The 22,931-nt window shown below is 40.5% G+C and overlaps 2 protein-coding genes across 3 annotated transcripts; both read left to right on the forward strand.

Moving 5' to 3' along the window:
• The first annotated feature begins 3,953 nt into the window (after nucleotides 1-3,953).
• nfkbie (nuclear factor of kappa light polypeptide gene enhancer in B-cells inhibitor, epsilon) lies at nucleotides 3,954-13,521 on the forward strand. The gene is made up of 6 exons (XM_006792592.2): nucleotides 3,954-4,794; nucleotides 9,001-9,103; nucleotides 10,418-10,628; nucleotides 10,928-11,016; nucleotides 11,695-11,943; nucleotides 12,638-13,521. Exons 1-6 carry the CDS (start codon nucleotides 4,466-4,468, stop codon nucleotides 12,704-12,706), a joined length of 1,050 nt encoding a protein of 349 aa, XP_006792655.2. The 5' UTR covers nucleotides 3,954-4,465; the 3' UTR covers nucleotides 12,707-13,521.
• Nucleotides 12,887-22,513, forward strand: slc35b2 (solute carrier family 35 member B2). 2 transcript variants are annotated; one of them, XM_035908419.2, is made up of 5 exons: nucleotides 12,887-12,975; nucleotides 15,567-15,688; nucleotides 19,102-19,289; nucleotides 19,388-19,548; nucleotides 20,541-22,513. In XM_035908419.2, the coding sequence occupies exons 3-5, from the start codon at nucleotides 19,211-19,213 to the stop codon at nucleotides 21,471-21,473; spliced, it is 1,173 nt and encodes a 390-aa protein (XP_035764312.1). In that variant the 5' UTR covers nucleotides 12,887-12,975; nucleotides 15,567-15,688; nucleotides 19,102-19,210; the 3' UTR covers nucleotides 21,474-22,513. The 2 variants fall into 2 exon arrangements, with proteins under 2 accessions (XP_035764312.1, XP_006792654.1); XM_006792591.3 differs by lacking the exons at nucleotides 12,887-12,975; nucleotides 15,567-15,688 and adding an exon at nucleotides 16,915-17,198.
• Nucleotides 22,514-22,931: the final 418 nt, after the last annotated feature.

The raw sequence follows: 22,931 nt of genomic DNA on the forward strand, positions 1-22,931 counted from the left end.
CATACCATTTTCAAGGTCACTTAATTCGCCTTTCTTCCCCATTCTGATGCTCAGTTTGATTTTCAGCTGGTCATCTTGACAATGTCAGCCTGCCTAAATGCACTGAGTTGCTGTCATGTGATTGGATGATTCCACTTTTCATTTCAAATAAACTTCCTAAAGAACATGTGATGATTCTACAATAAAGTTGTATTTTGAATTCTTAGCAAATTAATCTCATCGCTCCACCAAATATAGCTTTCAGACAAAAAGAAAAAGAGTACAAAAGTTCAAGTTTAAGCTGAGGTATGGTTTACTTAATGCTGTGAATAAGGAGAAGAGGGCAAAAAGACAGAATTGCCCTAAAGCGTTTGTCATAATTTCATTGTTTTTTGTGAAAGAAGAGACCATAAGAAGACCAAGTAGGGAAAACTGAATATTTATCCTTGCTTTTGTTGTGCACAGCCCTATTTAAACAAGAACACTTTCCTGTATGATCCTGGAACACCGACCTGTGTTTATCACAGAGCACAGTATGGACATTGGACTGGACTCCTGGTGTAAAGTGGAAAAAGTAAACACAACAGTAGAGGAAAACAGATGGTAACTCTTAACAGCACTAAATGCTTCCCTCTAACAGTCAGCATTGTTTTATGTTGTAGACTGTTTTCATTATGGACCTACCCCCCTCCCATTAAAGTACAGAAGCAGCTGTGTAAGTGAGCCCTCTAAAGGCCAAACCACAGGAAGCGTCTCAAAAAAGTAAAAATACAGATGATAAAAAAAAGGAAAGCTCTGAATATTTTCTTCTGTTTATTTGACTGCATCAATCACAAAAGCATGCAAAACAACTACTGACTGACACTGTGAGCTGCTGCATACAGACAGGACCCCTCAGCACATATCAGTAGCTGCTCATGTTTAATGTCTCCTCACTTTTAAATCCAGCAACATGAGATTTATATAAACCAAGTGCTGGTTTTGCAGCTTCTTAGAAAAAGGACTAAAGCTCAATGAATAATAATGTGCTTGTGGTTTATTGTTGCTACCAGTGACAAGCCTGAAAACCGAGACTTCCGCTGTGGACTTCAAAAATAAAAGCCAGATGAACGGAGTATCACAGTGGGATGCTTGTTGTGTTCTGAATGAGTACATTAGTGAGATTTGATACTTCTACGTAAGTCAGACTTAGATCCCATACTTAGATTATCACACTTTACTGTGATTGTGCTCTGAACCACGCTCACCTTTGAACTCCCCCGCTGTTTTCATACCAAATACACATCAATAAGGTTTCATGAGTGCACCTTGCACAGTTCCGAGTGATTGTTTTGACGCAGACAGACTCAGACTGATAAGCTCTTCTATCTCACCTAATGAATGGGCCAACAGGTTTATTTATAAAAAAATCATAAATAAACACAAATTGGCTTTGTGTTGATCTTGTAAATGCACACCGGATGAAGGTTACTTTATATGGCGTCTTTCAAACAAAAATAATAGAACTTCCTTCATTTCTATGGGTCAGATGACACCCGTGGTCAAACTTTATTTTGATATCTACTGCACACATGTGAAGTTTGATGAGTGCATGTTGCACACATGCTATTGTGGTGATATAATTAGTCCATGTAGAGACAAGCATACCTTCCAAAGTATTTGTAGCCTCTGTGGTAAATCGTATTGCACAGGGTGTCACCAGGATTACAAGTTGTCAAGATGTGAGGCCTGCATATGCTCCAAAAGGGCTTTAAGGAACATGTCATTGTGTTAGCAAGTTTTAGTTCTGTGGTCAGATTTTGCATACTTAATTGGTTTTATTGACAGTTGAGTATTTGTTTTGTTAAAGCAGTTCATTTAATGCTGTTTATGAAAGTGTGCATGGGCTCATGCATCATTCAGAGGCAGTAATAATCACACAACTCAAGCGGGGAATAATCACATAAACAAGTTGTTTGGTATTTTGATTTTAATGTTTAATTTTTTCATTATTGTATATTGTATATTATGTGTATATTATTGTATGTGATGTTGCTGCTTTCAGTATCCCTGCAGCTGTTGTACACAGTGAAGACTAAGGTTCTCAGAACAACTGAGACTTAAACATCAAAAATTGGAAATGCAAACCAACACAGTTCATTTATTTGATTATATATATCTTTTTTATTAGTACACTAGACAAGGTTGATTTCATAGTGTGGGGGAGGTATTGTTATTAAGCATTTTGTATATTTCTTATTTTGCCTAAACTTCATTGAATGTTGATATGAAAGAAGCAGGGGTGTTTCCAGGAATTGTTAATGGGGTGGAACAGGATAGAAGAATAACAGGGCAGGTTGGGTGGAAGAGGGGAGGCTGGAAATCAGAATATTTGATCAGAAGTAAATACAATTTGAGGTTGGTGTAGCTCTATGCCCTAATATAAATGATGATACATGAAAGACTCTTTGTGTAAGCGAATATCATGTTTCATATTTCTTAGCCTAAAGATGTATTCATGTTAGCCACAAAGTGAAATTTGCACTGGATGATGTGAATAGACACTAATCTGCATTAAAGGTATTTCAACTTTGCAAAAACCCATGAGCGGGGATTCTCCTGACACTGCCGACAGTCAGAAATGAATGATGAACTTACTGAAGTCATTTGAGGGAAGCTGGAGTTTAATAGTTCAACTTTACTCTTAGATAAAGACCGATGGGGGAAAAGGAGAGGGTGTGGGAAAAGCTACTGATTGTACTCCTCCTTATCCCCTTGACTTTTGGGGTTTTTCCACTGTGACTGTGCAGCAAGGCATCAAAGTGCACTTAATGGAAAATGAAGATTATACAGAATCGTCCTTTTTCAGAATCATTATCATTTTTAAAAATAATAGTTATTAGTCGTTTCCTTATTGATTTATTAATGTGTTTATCACTTTAATCTCCAAATCCCTCCCAAATTACTGAACTTCTTCCACAATCTCATTCTTTCAGCCACTACCCAGACCTCGTGATTGTAGGTATCATGATTACATTAGACAACAGGTCTTATCTATGTTTAGCACTGTAAGATTAACAAGCAGATATATATATATATTTTTTTTTTGGGGGGGGGGGGGGGGGGGGGGGCAGATGTCACCCTATGCCCCCTCTGGACATGCCCCTGAAAATAAATTTCAGTAAGAGTTAGTTAGAAGCCTACAAACTGTTACCATGTCATCCTAACAGAGCACTTTGCTCTCAGACTGCAGGTTTAATTGTGATTCCAAGGATATTTAAAAGTAGAATGAGAGGCAGAGCTGTCAGGTTTCAGGCTACACTTCTGTGGAACCAGCTCCCAGTTTGGATTCAGAAGACAGACACTCTTTTGGATCAGGTGACCCTGAATCCCCCCTTAGTTATGCTGCAATAGTCCTAGGCTGCTGGGGGCTTCCCATACACTAAGTATTTCTTCTTCACTCATCTTTTTCACTCATTATGTACTCACACTCCACTTTGCATTTAATCATTAGTTATTACTAATCTCTGACGCTCTTCCATAGTATGTCTTTTGTCCTGTCTTCCTCCGCTCGCTCTCAAAAGATGGTTGCAGATGGCTGATCCTCCATGAGCCTGGTTTCTTTCTTTTAAAGGGAAGTTTTTTTTTAATTTCCAATGTCATCAAGTGCTTGCCCAGGGGGGTTGTTTTAATTTTGGGGTTTACCCTGTATTATTGAAGGGTCTTTACCTTACTCTATACAACATGAGGAGACTGCTGTTGTGATTTGTGGCTACATTATATTAATAAATTAACTTAACAAAAAAAATGAGAAGACACGAAATGGAAAGTCATCAATGGGTACATATATATATATATATACATATATATATATATATATATATATATATATATATATATATATATATATATATATATATATATAGCCTTAGATAGTGTGCTTTTATTTTGATAATCACAAAGTAATTCCGCTCTCACACCCGACTCTCCGGCGTTTCTGCGCGCGCGTGTTCGCGAGGGAACATACTGTGTGTGTGAGTTCGATCACGCCACTGGGGATTCCCCCGCGTGACAAAAACAGCTTTGCCTTTCACATGTCAGCTCTTCCCCTTCTCGCCTTTCATTGCTCATATGCTCTCCGCCTGGAGCTCACGCATTTACCGGATATTTAGTCGACGGGTAGTCGTTAGTGTCTCGTTTCACTCGTTTTAAACCCGATACACCATGTTTTCGAAACTTTTTAAAACGCGTTAAATCGGTAAAAAGTGAACGCCTCTTCCTACACAGAGGGCATAGTGTTGTCGGTTAATGGCATGATACGCAGCGGCTCGTTCCTCTGGTTTCACGAAGACGGTGCGGCGGTTATCACAGGTGTCACCGGGCTGTCCGGTCACATCACCGAGCACCGAGTGGCTACAGCGCCCGCAGGAAGCCTTTAAATCCTCGGGGAAGGCGGGAGGGGGAAACCCAGAGAGGCCACCATCATCATCACCACAGCAGCACTACCATGGCGAGCCATGACTGTACTAAAGAACACTTGCCGGAGGATAACCGCACAGACTCAGGCATCGAGTCGTACCGCTCCATAGTGAAGTCGGAGGAGCCCCGGGGGCCGAGCAATGACCTCAGCGGGCCGAGGGACAAGTTCTCCGGCGGGGAGGAATGGCTGGACTCAGCCTACGGTTCCTCGTCTCTCACGGTAGAGAGCCTGTCGGATATAGTGGAGGGCTGCACGATTTCCAGCAGCAACCAGCAAGTACAGAGCTCTGAACTCTCTGAGCAGGAGCAGGAGCAGGAGGAGAACTTGCTTACAACTATTACAGAGGATGGAGACACGTAGGTTTTTAATTGTTATTCATTTAATTTCCATCAAAAATTAAAAATTCTTGCTCAGCTTGCTAGAATATTTGCTGAAAGGAATGCTGCTGCACACTGGTGGGTGAATACAAACCTTTTTGCATTTTAACTGTTTCTCTCTTAGAGGTTTTACCAGCTTTTTTGGCACCCGTGATTTTTATCCTTAGTTGATATGGTTGGCAATATCCTACAATTAGTTTGCACAAGCTCTTTATGATTATCATTTCCATTATCTAGTGATTTTTACATTAAGGCCACCACATTAGTTTTAATTGGATCACTGCCTGATATGTAGTGATGGGGATTTATTAGACAATGTACGATTCAAAATTATTTAAAACAAGAAAAAAAGTATATATATTTTTTATAATTGATGACCTGTAATTCGAGATCTTTTTGTGTATTTTCTCTAAATATTGCACAGAATAATTTAAAGGTTACCAGAATAGTTGCTGGTTTAATTTTGAGCAGGGTAGTAGCTTCTCACTTTTTTTTTTCTTCTTCTTTTTTTTTTTTAAGACTGCTGTAAGCTGATGAACTTAAAATCCTCATGAATGGCATTTCTACTGCAGCTGGAGTCTGTAAATCACATTAAATTTCAGGCACAGTTTTTCCCATGGCGATATAGGTTTTAAAGGGGATTTCATAAGAGTGTGATACTGCAGACTTTTATAATGAACTTTGTCCTTGTCGCATATGTGACCGGTCTCCATTGAGTTGTCGACTCTCAGTCAGAAAACAGAAGTGAAACAGATAGGTCTGGACTTCCCCCATGCAGCACAGACAAAGCACATGCTGTGAGGTAGCTGTGTGGCCCGCTTTTCATCCAAGAAACTTGTTGATCAGGACAGGACAGTGTGTACGCATGTTTTCATTCCTCACAGGCTTCTTTCTTTCCCCCTTGCTTTTTTTTTTTTTTTTTTTTTTTTTTTTAACTTTCTTCCCCCTTCCTTCTTCCAGACAGCTAAAAAATCATTTGCGACTGAGCGGCTTTTCGCTGCTCTTCATTTCTCAATTTGAGTCAGTGAAACTTTTGCACACAATCTAAACACCTCAACCTCCACACACACACAACCTTATCAGCCCATGCAGACCTTCTTGTTTCTTATGTGACCCACTCATCTAGAGTTGCAGCGTCATCAACCAGCAGACCGATTTAATGAATCCTGCAGCCACGACCAGCCGGTGTGATCCTGATGTAGTCACATCACACTGCACAAGTGTTGTTGTGTCTCTGACCTCTTTTCATTTCCGCTTGCTGATTGTTGGGGCCACATGGTTTCATTCTCACACCCTAACTATAGATACCTGGTGGAGGGAAAAAAAAAAACACCTGAAACACACCACAGTGCATTGCTTCGACTGACAGAATCATGCAAACACTAATTTTCCCCTGTGGGATTTTTTTTTTTAAGTTCTTATTCATTCAAGTCTTACTCAAACCAGGAAGTCCCTTTCACACAAAGACATTTGCTGACAGGTTTATGTCAGTGCAGCTCCATCAGTCTGCAGACGTAGCTGACATTTAAGCATCACAAAAATGTAATGTAGCTTCTCGTGCAGTATCCTCTCATCTTAACCATTACTGGGGTACTCGAGCGATGGATTAACACTCACAAGCTGCTTTTTACATTTATTTTCATTTTCTCTACAGTTTTTGGGAATTTTACATTCCTAGAAATGCACAAGGAACCATGCACTTCGTCACCTGCAGCCTTCCTAATTTACTAACAGTGAGAAATGCCCCACATCTGTTTCCTCATTGCTTCTTCTCAAACAGCCCAAAGATGTTTAATTCAGTGGGAAAAAAGCCAACTTATATGCTTAACTACAAGAAATGCTTTTTCCCCTTGTTTTGTGACAAAAATAAGCGTAAAATATTGTCACCTTTTTAAAATAAACCTTATGCAGGTACTTTATCTCTTTTTTTTTCTTTGTTTCTCAGTGTCAGTAGCTGCAAACAAAAAGTTCAGTTGCGTGATTAATCCTTATAGATTTCAATAACTGATCACTTTAAAAAAAGCAGCTGTATTATTGCTACCGCTGCACATTAGTTTTTGAAACACTGATATTTTAAATTTGTGACTAAATAAAACTGAATCCCCCCCCCCCCCCCCCCTTTTGGTGTGGGTCTTTTGAAAGAAAGTAAGCACATTTACCATTTAACAAATCGATAAATGCCGCGTTGTTTACTACTTTGTATAATTAGACATGTGGCACTGTAAGTGTTCAAAGCTGAGTGTACAGCGAGACGTCGTGGGAACTTTTGATCCCACTCTGTCTGCGTCTGAAGCAGCCCGCGGCGTCCAGCGTTGGGTTAAATGACATTTACTCTGAAAGCAGAACGTCTCGCTGCTAAACTGACAGAGAAGTAACTGCTGCGGCGAATCGTGCAGCAGTAAAACATCAATGCTTCAAGCCCGTAAGATAAAACCTGACGTCCGCAGAATTTGGACTCGGCAGCGAGTTTAAAGAACTTGAAGCCTCAAACTTTGATTTTAATCTGTTAAGATCCCTTTTCCAGATGGGGTCCTCGCTGTGTTGCTGTTGAGTCTAAATTAAGCACTAATGCTCAGTTCCATTTCCTGCTTTGCGCACACATTTGTTTGCTACAACTTCCCACTGTGTTTTTTTTTGTTTGTTTGTTTTTTTGGGTGGTGTGCTTTTTGTTTTGTCTTTTGCTGTAAGCGTTTAAACTGAAGCCTGTGCGATTATATCTGCTTACCGATGTTAGATTTTTTTTTTTTTTTTTTAAACCACCAGCACCTTGCTGCGCTGTCTAGAATTTTCTTGTATTGCTCAATTAGGGCTGGGTATCGTCACTGATTTTTAGAATCGATTCAATTCCGATTCACAAGGTCCAGAATCGATTCGATCCACGATTCGATTTAATTCGATTCGATTCGATTCACTTAGATTTGAATATGGGAAATTTTGACAGTCAGAAATATTATAATTCAGATTAGTACGTTTACATATTTTTGTATCTATAAAAAGGAAGCTGACACACGCAAGACTTTATCAAAGGTGTGAGCATCACAGCAGATGCCTTTGTGTCAAAGTAGCTGAAGATAAAACACAGAAACACATGAAGGTGATTTTTCCTGGCCTGGGATTTTATAAAAATATTCTGCAGTACATCAAAAACGAAAGAAAACCATTAATCAACATATGAACATTACCTCTGAAGTTACAGCGGTTTTATTAGAGACACGGCTAAGCATTTTGCATTTTGCATAATTTTAAAAAGTTTAAATTTGTTCAGCATTGAACGGCAGAAATTAGGTTTTCTTTTCGGAAGTATATAAAACAGAAAAAAAAAAAAAGTCGGCCGATAGCGCTGTAAACAACGGTAGACTTGTGCGTAACAAGCAAGCGAATAATGCAGAAAACCATACAGAGAGAGAGGGGGGGAGAGAGAGAGAGAGAGAGAGACAGAGAGCTGTGCATCGTGGTCGAAGCAAAACAGTAAAAGTAAGAGTGAATACATGACGATGTTTTTGTGAAGCGTAGTTTGGATCCTCTTTTGCTGCTGGTTCGGTCAATATTGTTTGGAGAGACATCAAACTAACAGCTTTAGAATCAGGGCATAAAGGGCGTGAACACAAAGCGCAGACCCGCGGACAGATCAGAATCAGCGGGCTGTCGGCTTTCAGACCCGACTGTGAGAAATTCGACATCTAACTGATTCTGATCCGCGGGCTGCGCTGTGTGTTTAAGTCTTTGTGCAGAATCCGTGTTCCTGCTCTCATTTACTGTTTTAGCTGTTTGGTGGTTGTTGAAATTTTGTGAGATTTCACCTGAGATTCTGGCATTTCGGGCAAAATAAATTTATATTAAAAAAATCGATTCAGGATTTTAATGAATCGATTTTACGTAATCCAAGCCAGAATCGATTTTAATCGATAAATCGATTATAAAAACCCACCCCTATGCTCAATACCCCAACGACTCAGTCTTGCCATTCAGCCCACTAAGTGTTACATTTCGAGGTAGTCTCTTGAAATGAATACCGAGGAAAATTGTTAGGCAACATTTGTTGAAATTCAGAGCGCTGCTTTTTTTTCTTTTCTTTTCTTTTTAAGGGGGGAGTAAGTTGCTCAATTTGAGATAAAGTAGGGCTGCAGATTTTTCCAGGCGTAACGGTTAATGTTCATCTTCTCTTTTTCTTTCTCACTCCCGTAGAATCCTGCACTTAGCAATTATCCACGAAATATCACCACTTGCTAAGGAGTTGATACAGATATTCCCAACAGAAGTCCTGGACATCCAAAATAATTTATATCAGGTAGGTGCAACAGGTCCTACAAGTTGCTTCTGCTGGAATTTTTTAATCCACAAATACTTCCTCATCTGCACCTTGATTGTGGAAGCGGTGGCTTTATTTATATCTCTGTACTTCCAGAGAACTCTTGTTCCTCTTTATTTGCAGTCCGTCCTCACTCGGGGACGTCACTGTGGGTGGTTCCAGTGTTAACTCATAAGGGACTTTGAATGGAAACTCCCCTCCTCTACTTCATGTAGAAATAGAACCACAGGGAGCTGTGGAGTGTATCCTTGTGTGGATGTGGGTGGAGGAGTTGTTCCAGTCCTTCAAGAAGTCCGACCAGAGACTTAACTTGAACTTGCAGAACTGTCAAAAGGAAACATGTGAAGTTGAGACTCAGCACTTCATGTAGTGACTCAGTTAGCTCTGTGCTGGGCTCTTTTGGTTTCCTAATTTCCTCTTAGTAGTCATTCTAAGATTTCACATTTGGACACATTACCAAGAAGAAATTTGTTTACAACCCAGGGGGGTTAAAATAAAAATGCATCTTTATTTCTGAAGGAAAAGGAAAACAAATGGATTAGGGATTTTTGCCATATTTTAACACGTGGTCCTGTGAGTACAGTCTCGCAGCAAAATTCTGATAAAAAAAAAAATGCAAAACACATTTACTGCTCTACACCTACAGCAGTCTCAGTAAACCACAGTGCAGAGTAACTGCATCACTTGTTGTGGATTAAAGATAAAACTCAATTTCTCGGAAAGGGTTTTCTCTTTTCCTCACTTGTACCTGAATGCAGCAGGTACGGCCTGCGCTCTGGGGATTTTCAAAGGGAACTATTAGACTTTTACCTATTTCCTCTCATATTTATACCACTTCAGTAATGGGTGTTCACATTAAACATGTCAAAAGTTTAGTATAATGAGGTCGGTAATCTCAATGAGCTGAAATTTTAGTGAAGCTTTGGATTACTCTAACGCTCAGAATCATCATTCATGCTAAGCTACTCTACTAGAGTCCAAAAATAATAATGAGGAGTTAGAAATGAGGATAAGAGCATTCTTGGAAATACAGGGAAGCTGCAGCTGTGAAGGAGAAGTGACAGGGTATAAGGACAACAGGTGAAGAAATATATAAGACCACCATCAACCTGTTATTGTCAGTATGTTTGATGAATCAATGGACAGCTAGTATTTTTTTTTTGTGTCTTTGCTTAATATCAACTCAACATTTTAGTAGATTATTTAACATCTCAACTTAAATATGAACTTCTGACGTGTTTTTGTTTATTTTAACCAGAGACACACAGGTAAAGTTTTTGTTTTGTTCCTCAGAGCCCTTTGCACCTCGCCACCTACCTAAACCTGAGAGAGGTGGTGCAGAGTCTGATGGAGAAACAGGTCAGCATAGAGCTGCAGGACCAGGACGGGAACACGGCGCTCCACGTGGCCTGCCAGCACGGGCAGTTAGAGTGTGCAACCGAGATGACCAAAGACGTTTCTCCCAGCAAGTTGGCTCCGGTCCTCGAGACCCAGAACTGGAGAGGTGAGGGGAAAACAGTCATGGCTGCTACGAAATCTGTTTATGCGAGTTTTTATGCATTAAAGTCAAAAGTTTTTTTTTTTATTTAACTAGCTTGTCTTTCCCTGATATCCTCCTAAAAGATACATGAGGATTTTCTTGGACAGCAGAAGAAATAACGCCCACATTTAGCACTGATGTAGAACATGTTTTGTGTTGTATCGATACAGTGTTGGTCTGTATTCTGCTTGAAGTTTGTAAAAACTGTTTGACCTAAAAGTGAGCTCCCCGTTGCAGATTTCAGACAACATTTGTCATTTCAGGTCTTGGCTGTCTTCACTTGGCTGCACTGAACAGGCAACATGAAATTATGAAGCTCCTGATCAAAAAGGGCGCAGATCTGAATATACAGGTTAGTCTGTAACCTCTCACTCGTGTAATTCAGCCTGAAATGATTACAAACAGTGCAGCTCCACTTGCAGACTTCCACTCATAGCACTGAAAAGGAAAAGGTTGAAGGACCGGATGAAGAGTTTGTTTTTGTGGAAGCAAAGCTGCAATCTTCATTTATTTTTTTCCCCTAAGAGGGCTTTCCGTACTTGTTTAATCCAGTCATATATCTGCATTTATAATCACATACGTCCTGTTTAAACTGTGTTTACCACATTGGGACCTTATGTTGTGTTCCTATCATAAATCAGTTGCACCTGTGCAATGCTGATAGTGATATGAGCTGAGCTCGGGGCTTCCTGCAGGATTCAGTGAGACATAATTAGATTTGAGATATGATTAGGTCAGACTAGCCGACCGCTCTTAACTTTCTATTGATGGTAGGGAACGTGGCAGTCCCAAAACCACCCCAGACATTCCTCTTAGTTTAAATCACTGGCCTAACATATCAGTCTGCCTCACGTCCGATGTATTGAATTATTCATTATTCTAATTAGAATGTACTTTGACCTTTTTACTAGCTGATTTCAAGAATGTGGAATTGCAAAAAGAAAACTGTGAAACTGTTTAAATTTCATAATGAATTTCTGCCCTTTTTGTGGAATTTCTCATCGCTTTTCTCCGTCCACTCCCCTCGTAGGAAGGAACCAGCGGCAAAACACCTCTTCACCTCGCTGTGGAGCTGCATGACATCACGTCTGTGAAGCTGCTGCTCGGCAGCCGAGCCAATGTGGACGCTGCAATGTTTAACGGCTGCACACCCCTGCATCTTGCGGTGGGGAGACAGGACGCCACCATCGCCACCATCCTCTGTCAGAATGGCGCCGACAAAATGCTGCGAAACATGGAGGACGAGACGGCGTTGGATTTGGCTGACGGCAATGATGACGTAAGCAAATATTAAGGGTTGAAATGCACTGCTGTACATATTTTAAATAATAAGACTGTCTTTTATTTTTCACCCATTAAATCCTGTTTAAAAAAAACAAAAAAAACCCCACAAAACAAAACCAGCAATATGTATGTTTTGCAGACTTTCAGTGGTAACTGTGCACTAACTCAACTGCACACTGTTTGGTTTGGCACTCAACGACCCCCCCCCCCCCCCCTCCCCCCCAAATATTGGTGCACATTTTAAAACAAACATTTGGTGGGGCCATCCCATCTGCAACAGATGTTATAGCCCCTACAGAGTCTTGACATCAACATCATGTCAGGCTGGGTTTACCCTGAACATCACTAAGCTACCAGTTCAGAATAACCTACCAAAGCATACAAGCAGAGGACCTGGTACTCTTTTAAAAAGCAGAGTAGTCACAGCAGAAGTGGATTTGGTTCATTTGTTTTCATTTATTTTACTCCAGTTTGTATGAAGCTCACAGACAAACACTATTCATGGTTTCAATTTTGACCTCTTGTGCTCTAAATGCTCTGCTTAGTTCTGGGTTTCCTAGAAAGACATTTAGATAAGGGATAAGTCATCTGTACGGCAGCGCTTGTATAAATGCTGTCCTCTGGTATTTTTTCTGATCATTATTTAAGGATCAGTAAAGTTTGACCTGCTTCTTGTTCTTGTCTTTCAGATTCTGGCTCTATTTCCTTTTGATGACATCCAGATCTCTGGAAGGTCGTTGGTTGGCGTGAAGTTTTGAGCTGAGTCACGGGCTGAACAACAGTCCTCTAATTGTCTGGAGCCTCACTGCAGCTCATTTTAAAAAAAATTTAAAAACTATATTTTGAGCTAACATTGTTGATTAGTATACATATGCTTAGACAAGTATGTGCACAGTATAAATCTCACTTCGCTCTGATTAAACAGAGTAGTACCGCTTAATTGAAAGATTTTACAAGCTTGGTTATTTTGCTTCTTTCCGCATGCCTCTGGAGATGGTTGTACTCAGCTGTAAAACCCCACCTCACTGTGAGTACCAGACTGTCTCTAAACCTGTTCAGTGCCCACAAAAAAATCTACCTCTTTATCATTTTGACCTGGTTTCAGTGGCTACAAATGGAGTATGCAAAATGCATAGTTTCAGTTTCTCAAACTTTATCAGTGACTTTGCATTGAAATTGAAGTAAATTTTAATTTTATTTTTTAATTTTGTTTTTAACTCTGAAAATGTGGCCTTTCACTGTAGTGCATAAAAGAGATTTTTGGAAGAATGCAATCAGACGTGTGAACAGATATTAAAAAAATGTAAATCCTGCAAAAACAAACTATTCTCATCTCTGCTTTTGCTTAAAAAAAAAAAAAGTGACAAGTGGTTAAAAATGTAATGTATATAACAGGAAATGCAGCTTGATCTTTTTGATTTGTAGTTGTTTTTTTTTTTTTGTTTTTTGCTTGAAATAGTGAAACTATTTATCTCAACCTAGCTTTCATCAGCAGAAACTGTTCTCTGTGTAATTACACTGGCCTGTCTAGTTAAGAGTTCATTTATTTTGTAATAAAAAGACAGGAAATTCATGAATGTTGTGTCTTTTCTAATTGCAAAAACAGTCATGGAAAAGGACGTGTTTAATTTTGAAGGTTTTACATATCAGCACATAATTAAAAAAAATAATCAGATCTTAAAATTAGCTGAATACAGCTTAGATAAACTACAAAACGTGGCACGGTTTCATTATTTATGTGTGAAAAACTAAGTCTGACTTCTTTAGGAACTAAATAGATAAACAGCAGCCAATCAAGTAAACTTTAACTGAGCACGGGCAAGTGTAAGCACCTCTATGAAAATAGAAGCTTTGGTAGTTTGCTGCTCTGAAACGTTAGGGTGTGTGTTAACATGATGACAGAGGATGACAAATCTGGGAAGGATTATACAGCCATTTCTTCACAAGTGTGCAGACCAACTGTCAAGCACAGTGGTGGAGGAGTCATGATTTGAGTTTGTTTTGCACTCACTGAGTCACCTGTAAAATCCTCTGTTTACCAAAGTATTCTAGAGCCCAACGTGACACCATCTGTTCAGCGGTTAAAGCTTATTCAGGACAATGATCTCAAGCGCAGCAGCAAATCGACAACAGAAAAGAATCAAGGGAGTGCAATGGCTGAGTCAAAGTCCAGACCTGAACCTGCCAAATGCCTAGGCGGGGCCTAAACAAATCCCCACAGACCTCCTGAGGCAGCGTTGTAAAAAGGGAGAGGCAAAATTTCTCCGTAACGATGTGAGTGGGTGATAGTGAAATAGAAACAAAAATGCTTCTACAAGCTATGGAATCATGGGGAATACCGAATACCGAATTTTTCACATGCTGCCAGTATGCCACGTGTTGCTGTTCATCTGAGGCTGTTTACCTAATTTAAAACCTGATTAAAAACTGGATTTTTTTAATCCCCTCATATGTAAAACCGTAGAATTGAAAGAGGGTGTCCTATCTTACTCAAGCATGCATCTCTATCTAATGTGTGCACGTGCACAAGCCTGACACGGTTTACCAATGGTCTTACATGTGCAATTCCAAGTTGTTGAAAGCTTCAAAACAAGGTGTTTCAAATACGCACAGAGACAGGTGATGCAGATATATTTTAGCTTCCACTTAAATGAAAGTAAAGGTGAGATGATTAAATGTTATGTTGTACAGGAATGCTCCTAACTACAAAAAATCAGCTGACTGGAAACACGGTTTATTTTTGTTTTCCTGTAAGTGGCTTCTTCCTTGTGGGACCTACAGTACAATGACCGGTGGAACTGTGGAAATTCCAGTTGGTTGGATTTCTATTATAAACACATACCCACTGCAGAACAGGTTCACTTCATGTTCATACAGGTATATTGTCCTAAATAACTACCTGGCAATTACAAAATTACTTTCCTTTGACCAGGTAAACATGACAGCAGAAGCAGTAGCAGCAGATTTGTCTTTATCTATTTCCTGGTCAAATTAGCTGTACGGTTGCAAAGCACAACTTAAGTTTTATATTGAATATAACAGTTAATTTTATAGGATTTTCTCATCTTTCATTATCACATGTGCACAAACAAAACTTGTGGCAACAGCTACCAAACCGACAAACCTCTGTGGTCAGTAGCTAGAACAGAGTTATGAAACTATACCAGTCTACTTCCCCATTCAAGTGTAACCTGGAAAACTGATACTGTTGTGTTATGTACAGTAAAGAGCATGCTAGTGCTGCAAAAGGTTTTAAAAATGGTGTTTTCAAGTCATGTATTCCGCTCTGTGCGATCCTTCTCAATCAACATCTATGATGATAGTATGCGTAATACACTCAGCAGGTCAATTATCTCATCAGGTCTGACTAATACTCCTGGAAATAACATTTCTTTCTAATGGAATGCCAGAATTTCCATTCTTGCAGACATCCACCTTCAGGCTGTGGTCAGTGAAAGGCGCAACATAGCCTACGTGGGATATTATTCAGATAAATATATCAGCTGCTATTATGTGATATCTTGAAATACGGTTTCGCTGTAATATCTTGGTTTAGTTAATGATTAGCTGCTGTATTGAATTTGTTTTATGACAGAATGTCTCTCTTCACTTTTGCAGTCAGAAGGAAACAAAGACGAGACAAACATTGGAGGAATTACTACTGAGGTGTAGTGGAACGAGGGCACACATTCCCCTGCGTCAAAACAAACGGAATTCCTTACTGGTGACCTGTTTTAGAAGTGAGTCAGGGGTACGGCAGGCACTGTGGCGTCGTTGAAGAAGCAGCTCAGATGTGTTTATCAGCAACAATGACAGCAGCCTATTCAGATGCTCACTCACTGGCATGAAGGAAGTGCTGTACTGTGCACGTGTTTATGAAGTAGGATTCATTTGAAATGCCTCATGCATAAGGCTTTCCAGCACAGCTTAACCTTCTTCAGAGATGCATAGAGTGGATGTCTTGGTTGTCTGGGCCTTGTTTACTGTCTTTTGTACTGAAACTCTTCAAAAACTATATATATCTTTACATTTTAATCTTTTTTTTCTTATATATACATATAAAAACAGTATGTCACATCTTATATGCGATGCTTCATGTTTCCAAGAAACGGGAGAAATGAGTCATTACATGTAAAGAAGAGAAGATCTGTTTGCTGCTTTTGCATTTATTTGTATTTACTTACATATCAATAAAAATAAGGAATGTCATCCAGACAGTCATCTCTATGAGCAGGGGGAAAAAAGCCAAATTAAGAAACACAACAACCGCTTAAAAGTTTAGACTATGAAGATTTTCTGACACTGAGCAGTGGGAAGCACTGGCATCAAAGTAAAGACCCGTATCTTTACATTTTAATCTTCCCCTTGTGCTACTGTTGGCCAAAGAGGAGAGGGAGAAAGCATGTTAAGAGGCAGCGAGAGAGAAGGAAAGGCAAGAGTGTGGAAGTGAGTTTAATTACTTATGGAGTTAACCATCCAAAGCAAAGGACAATGCACAAGAGAAGTGCAGGAGAGAGTGCAAGCAAGGTGGAGTGAGTGTAAATGAGTGTCAGGGCTGAGGATTGGCTCAGGATAAGTGTCAGCAGCAATAGTATGAAAGTTTACAAGACGATGATGTAGACAGCAGCACTGATAAAAAGAAGGCTGAGCTGGAAGTGGCAGAGCTGAAGATGGGCGTAACCAGGATGGAGAGGATTAAAAATGAGTAGATCAGACTGACAGCTTAGGTTGGGCCTTTTGGAGACAAAGAGAGGCGAGGCTCAGATGGTTTGGACATGTGCGCTGGAGAGATGGTAGATATACTGGACAAAAGATCACCATGGTGAAAATTCATGGCATTCCAATCACAATAGTTGATGATCACAGGGCTATGGTGGGCCCACTCAGTGCCCTGCTGTCTCTACACGTCATAGCCCTCTGCAGTTCCTCCTCCACACCGACAGGGGTCAGGGCCGCCGGGAGGGCGCCGTTATCCTTCGCCAGCATCCTGTGGTGATGCTGCTGAGTAAAGAGGAGGTGGCTTTTCCTGCTAAAGTGAACACATCGGCTATTGAGGAAAAGTCGAAGACCTGTGATCTAAAGGCGACTAGCCTGAAAGAAAACAGTATCTCATTTTTTAGTCATTTTTCACCTGGCGGACCCACGGGGCTTCATGGTGTGTCACAGCGGGGACGCTTGAGTCTGTCGGCGTGTGTGCTACGCCGGGTGTCGGCCACGGAGTGCAGGGAAAATGCCTTCTTTCTCACGGAGGTAATATTTTTTCAGACAGAAGTGTAGCTAACTGGGAAAATGTGTCACGCTGAAGATGAGTTTGAGGTATGGGCTCATTCAGCTCACGGTGAACCTTTCTGTGATGCAGCCTTACGGGTGCAGAATTTTGAAGCTGTAAGCAGCCTACGGAACTGCTATTAGCTTACACTAATTTAGCAACTAACGGTCCGACCTAAACACCCTTTCGTTTGCCAGCCTTTACCAAAAATAGGTTAATTTAGTTTTATAGCGAGTGAGAGAGAGAGTCCGCTTTTTCTGTACAGTCTACGGCTGTTTGATAGTGGGCGTGTCTGTCTGCAGGCAAATATGTTGAAATATGTTTCATATCCAAGTCAATTTACTGCAACTAACCCACGAGTTATCGAACAGTGTGCATTCATTAAACGTTCATTAATAAATGGTTCCAACACCTATGGAAAAATACCTAATACTGGTACAAGTATTGGTGTTTTTCCACTCTACACTTTCTACATCTACCCCACCAGCCTTTTTTTTTTAGCAACTTGGGAGAAACAGTTGCGTTATTGTAATGAAGACCTGTTGCTCCAGTTTTAGTGGTGCATATATGTGCACACGTCAATCTAAACAAGTGCTCATTTTCTCTGTTTGTGTGTCTATGGCGTAGCAGCATGTAGGATGGCTTGTCTGGTGCAGTGCATTCCTTCATGTAATAAGCTTCTTGTTCAGGGCCCAGGTCTCCCTGCAGTAGGCTATTGGCTGACCAGGGCGCTGCAGAGTCCCAACACAAAGAGGCTCTGTGTTAGCCGGGCTCACAGGCCCCCACAGGAGGAGGCCCTGCCTCACTCCAAATGGGATACATCTCAGTGCTGTTGTCGGCAAGGAACACACCTTTTCACAGGAAGCCTGAGTTTCACCACAGGTGTCCTTTAGTCATTAGTAACACTTAAGCTGTTTGTGGGAATGGGTGATGAAGCACATCTGATGTCGTCACGGCTCAGTTAACAAGTTGGTTGTTTTAACTGATTCTATCAGCTCATTTCATCATCCAGTGCTCTCATGCTGTAGCCACAACCAGACTACACTATGCTTGATGCTTTATTATTATGTTATTAGCTTGGAAAAAAATTTTAAAGTGGGATTTCTGGCTCTGGAGGAGGTTTTCTGAAAAAACTGCCCTATTTTATTTTTTAAAATGTTTTAACATGCTACAAACTGCGTTTAAAAGATAGCAAGTTAAGTTTATAACTATTTTCAAGAGAAAGCTGCTTTTTTAAAGGATGCTACAGCGTTAAATGCACAGAGAGTGGTAAGTTGCCCCATAGTTTTGGAGCTCAGGTCTGGAAGGAAGGCAGAATCCCCCTTAGTTTCAGAGAAAGGGAGATATTTGAGGACTTGATAACCCAGTTTGGAGAATAAGGGTGTAGTGGTTCCATCATATAGGTGGATCTGTAAATAGACAGATCCACCTACAGACAGACAGATCAGTGAAAGATAATTAATTAAAGATATTGTGAAGATGCATAATGTGATGGTGTTTTCTTCTACAGTATTGGTCAGTTTAATCAAACCTTCACCCAAACTGTGCTCGGGGACAAGGTCACATATGTCATTTTACAGGCATGTTTTCATTTTTGCTAAGAATCGCTACTCCGTGTAGAGGATTGAATAGATTTTAATGAAAGTGCGTGAAAATTGAATAACCATTGCAATGCTCACAAATTAGCTTTAATTTTAGATGCTTAAATTAGCAGACATAAACAACATTTGTGTATTGTTCATTTAATATTTATCATCAGCCTTGTTAAAATATAAAGTAATGTAAACTGTCTTGTTTATGTGTATAAGCTGTAATCACCAGCAGACTCTCATTGATATTGTTTCTGTTATGTAGCCTGATTGGTAGTTTTGTGTCACCCTGTAGGATTTGGCCTGCACTCGTGTTGCTCCTGTTCCCTTCCGCTGTGACTGCAGAAGAGCCTTCGCTGCTGGATGGCTGGCACGATGTCTGGCTCTTCCGCTTTCTCGTCAACATGCTGGGATACTCAACCATTATCATCCCTGGCTACCTCCTCATTAGCTATTTCAAGCGCACCAATTATGCAGAAACAGGTTCGGGTTTTGAGAGAATTTTACTGTCTTATTTTTCAATGCACGAAAGCTGCTGATCTAAAACTCGTTGGGCTTTTGTCTTTCTCACGTTTATTTAGGGAGTGGGTTTTGCTTTCCTCTCATAAAGACCTGCGTGTTTGGAAACGAGGCCAAGACCAGCTTGTTGGATGACACGTCTGCAGCAAGCAGGAATGAGGCTGATTCGGGTTCAACACTCAAACAGGCGTTAAAGTTAATCTTTTGCGCTGCCGGACTTCAGGTATCCTCCCCCAAAACCTTCAGTCATTAATTGCATATGCTAATGCTACCACATTATGTCCTATTTCTGAGGACCCAATGTTTGGAGGTTGAAGTATGCCACTGTTTGTCGATACTGTATTTAGAGCAACATCCAGCACAATGCAGTACAGCAATAAAGGTACTGATCCATGCAGATAAATTAGTTTTTTACAAGATTTGTTCAAGGAGTGAAGGTTGTATAATTCATTTTTTTTAAAAAGGCGGCATGATGGTAACGTCGTCACAGACCAGTCGTACTAGATACTTTGTTCTCTGCCTTCATTGATAACAGAGCTCACTACAGGCAAACCGGACATCCTCAAATTAAAGCAGATCGCAAACACGCCACACCTGCTGGACCATAAATTTCACTTGTGTTGAATTAGACTGGTGACCGGGGATGGCTGCTTAGGGTGTGCCCGCCTCTCACCCAGTGATGGCTCAGATAGGCTCTCCTCTTTGTAAGCCCACTCCAGTATTGTCTGAGTGACTTTAAAACAACACTGGAGTGGCTTTGGGATAACTCTTGAGTGGCACAGTTGAACCCCCTTCTCAAACAGAAACATACATCGCTGGTGAGATCTCAAATTTCTGACACTCATCTTCCATTGTGATAGAGCTTTAGATACTCTGCAGTCAAGAATGGCAAAACATTTCCAAAAACGAGGTGTACAAAACTTCAAAGCTTCAGCTTTACTCAGTAAAGCCTGAATACTTCCGCTTTCCTTTCAATATACAGGCAGTGAGTTTAAAATAGGGGAGATGATGGATTTAATTCAGCCATTGACAGTAACACGGTTAAATGTAAAAAGAGTAAAGGGTTTGAGTAGTAGTAGTGTGATTCCTGCTTTAATACTACAGTGGCAGAAACTGGGGTCAGAATTCACACCACCTGAAATAACTCTTTTAACGCTCTTATTTGATAAAGCGGTTTAACTCAGTGTTAAGAATAAACTTCTTTTCTTATTTTAGGTTTCATATTTGACATGGGGAGTCCTCCAGGAGAGGGTGATGACTCGTTCTTACGGAGCCGCAACTACAGATCAGGAGGGAGAGAAATTTAAGGACTCGCAGTTCTTGGTCTTCATGAACCGTATCCTTGCTCTGACTGTGTCAGGCATCTGGTGCGTCATGTTCAAGCAGCCTCGCCATGGAGCACCCATGTACAAGTACTCCTTCGCCTCGCTCTCCAACATCCTGAGCAGTTGGTGCCAGTACGAGGCCCTCAAGTTCATCAGTTTCCCCACTCAAGTCCTGGCCAAGGCCTCCAAAGTCATTCCTGTCATGCTCATGGGCAAGATCGTGTCCCATAAAAGCTACGAATACTGGGAGTACTTCACTGCTGTGCTGATCTCGGTCGGCGTCAGCATGTTTTTGCTCTCAAGCACAACCGACAAACATCCATCCACCGTCACCACTTTCAGCGGGGTCATCATCCTCATCGGCTACATCGTCTTCGACAGCTTTACCTCCAACTGGCAGGACAACCTGTTCAAGTACAAAATGTCATCAGTGCAGATGATGTTCGGAGTCAACCTGTTCTCCTGCCTCTTCACAGTCGGGTCGCTGCTGGAGCAGGGTGCCTTCTTTGAGTCGTTGGGTTTCATGACCCGCCACTCCGAGTTTGCCTTTCATGCCGTGCTGCTGTCCGTGTGCTCGGCATGCGGTCAGCTCTTCATCTTTTACACTATCAGCCAGTTCGGTGCTGCCGTCTTCACCATCATTATGACCTTACGGCAGGCTTTCGCCATTCTTCTCTCGTGTTTCCTTTACGGTCACACTGTTACCTTAGTAGGTGGCTTTGGTGTCGTTGTAGTGTTCCTGGCACTTTTCCTACGGGTGTATGCACGTAGCCGTATGAAGTCAGGTCGGCGGGGAGCGCAGCCGCTTGCACAGAAGGTGTAGCGCTCCAAAGTCGCACCAAACTGGGAACTAAGACCACGTTTTCTGTGGTGCTATTTGTCTATTTGTGTGCATCTTTCTTTCTTTTATTAATTTTTTTTTTACCGTTCAGTTCTTTTTCATTTTATTTTTATTAGCAATGGTACAGAAAGGGATTCTGCAGTTTTTACTCTTACACCAAGGTACCCCCAAGGGGTTCATGTGATTCGTTAGGTCAGAGAAGTTTTGAGTGCCTGCAAACTGCCTCTTCAGCTCTTTGTTATCTTTTTTTTTTTCTTAAACCTCCATACGTTGCCCATGCATCCAGTTTAGGGTTTCTATGACCATGGAAAATGTACGAGTTTAATAGCTAGCCATTATTTACCAAGCGTTACTGATATTGTCCCTTATTTAACTTTATCCAGGCTAATGGCACCATTTGTTGGGTTATCCTTCAGTCGCAGCAGCCAGATGTTTATCTATCAACCTATTGTGTTGGAGAGCAGGGGTCTTTATGTGGCTTAAGATGGTGTCAAAACATGTTGCATACATTTTAGTTTAATTTAAAATATATTAACATGTCACATAGGCTAGCATCTGTTACGGTTCAGGTAAACAAAATTCTGGGTCATAATGAAAGAATCGGATGCTGCTGTGGGTTGTGTTAGAATTTTTTTCCCACACTATGTTTTACTTAATGTTTTGAACTTTGGGCAAAAAAAAATTTGTATATATATATATAGATATATATATATATATCTATATATATATATCTATATATATATATCTATATATATATATATCTTAAATCAGTTTTTTCAAGCCAACTTGTCAGTTGTGTACTTTTGTAAAAGGACTGCTTTGATGTGAATGTTTGGGGAACACTGAATGGATGATTCTGATGCCTCATTGCTGTCACAAATGATGTGAAGATACTGTAGACCCAGGGGTCAGTTTGCAGAACGGAGTGCATACAAGGGAAATGCAATGTAACTGGTACCTTGTTTTTATCATTCTACTATTTCCTCTGATAACTGGATTAATATTAAAATAACTTAATACTATCAAGTGTTTTGCAGTGATGTTTACATTGTTTTTATTTAACCAGAGGAGACTGAAAAGAAGGTAGTAACATCTGGAGAAATCGAACCAGCCATGTCGCCAAAGAGTTATTGGACGTCACCTATCATTTTTCCTGTTAGGCCTCAGCCCGACATTCAATGACATTGACCACAATCTTAGAACCTGGTATTTACAGGGAGTTCATTGCAATGGTTTGAATCATTTTTTATCTAATACACTCTATTTTTTGTGTAAATGAGCAATTTCTTTGAAGCTATCGTTTTTATCAAATTGGGTAAAACCAGGTGAAAAATACAAAAAGAAACTAAATGGAATTATACCTTTTTTAATCAAATACAATGCACGCAAAGAAACACTTTGCATGCATTGTATTTTTCGGACCATGAGGTGCACCGGATT

The sequence above is a fragment of the Neolamprologus brichardi genome, chromosome 15, assembly GCF_056152115.1.
Source record: "Neolamprologus brichardi isolate AB-2024 chromosome 15, ASM5615211v1, whole genome shotgun sequence".
In the NCBI taxonomy this organism is placed as follows: Eukaryota; Metazoa; Chordata; class Actinopteri; order Cichliformes; family Cichlidae; genus Neolamprologus; species Neolamprologus brichardi.

Bases quoted from the DNA above. Each gene is read 5' to 3' on its own strand.
- nfkbie (XM_006792592.2), top strand. From the start codon at position 4,466: ATGGCGAGCCATGACTGTACTAAAGAACACTTGCCGGAGGATAACCGC. The intron at 9,104-10,417 runs GTAGGTGCAACA...TTTGTTCCTCAG, and splicing joins TCCAAAATAATTTATATCAG to AGCCCTTTGCACCTCGCCAC. The intron at 10,629-10,927 runs GTGAGGGGAAAA...TTGTCATTTCAG, and splicing joins CGAGACCCAGAACTGGAGAG to GTCTTGGCTGTCTTCACTTG.
- slc35b2 (XM_006792591.3), top strand. From the start codon at position 17,179: ATGCCTTCTTTCTCACGGAG. The intron at 17,199-19,101 runs GTAATATTTTTT...GTCACCCTGTAG, and splicing joins ATGCCTTCTTTCTCACGGAG to GATTTGGCCTGCACTCGTGT. The intron at 19,549-20,540 runs GTATCCTCCCCC...TTCTTATTTTAG, and splicing joins TTTGCGCTGCCGGACTTCAG to GTTTCATATTTGACATGGGG.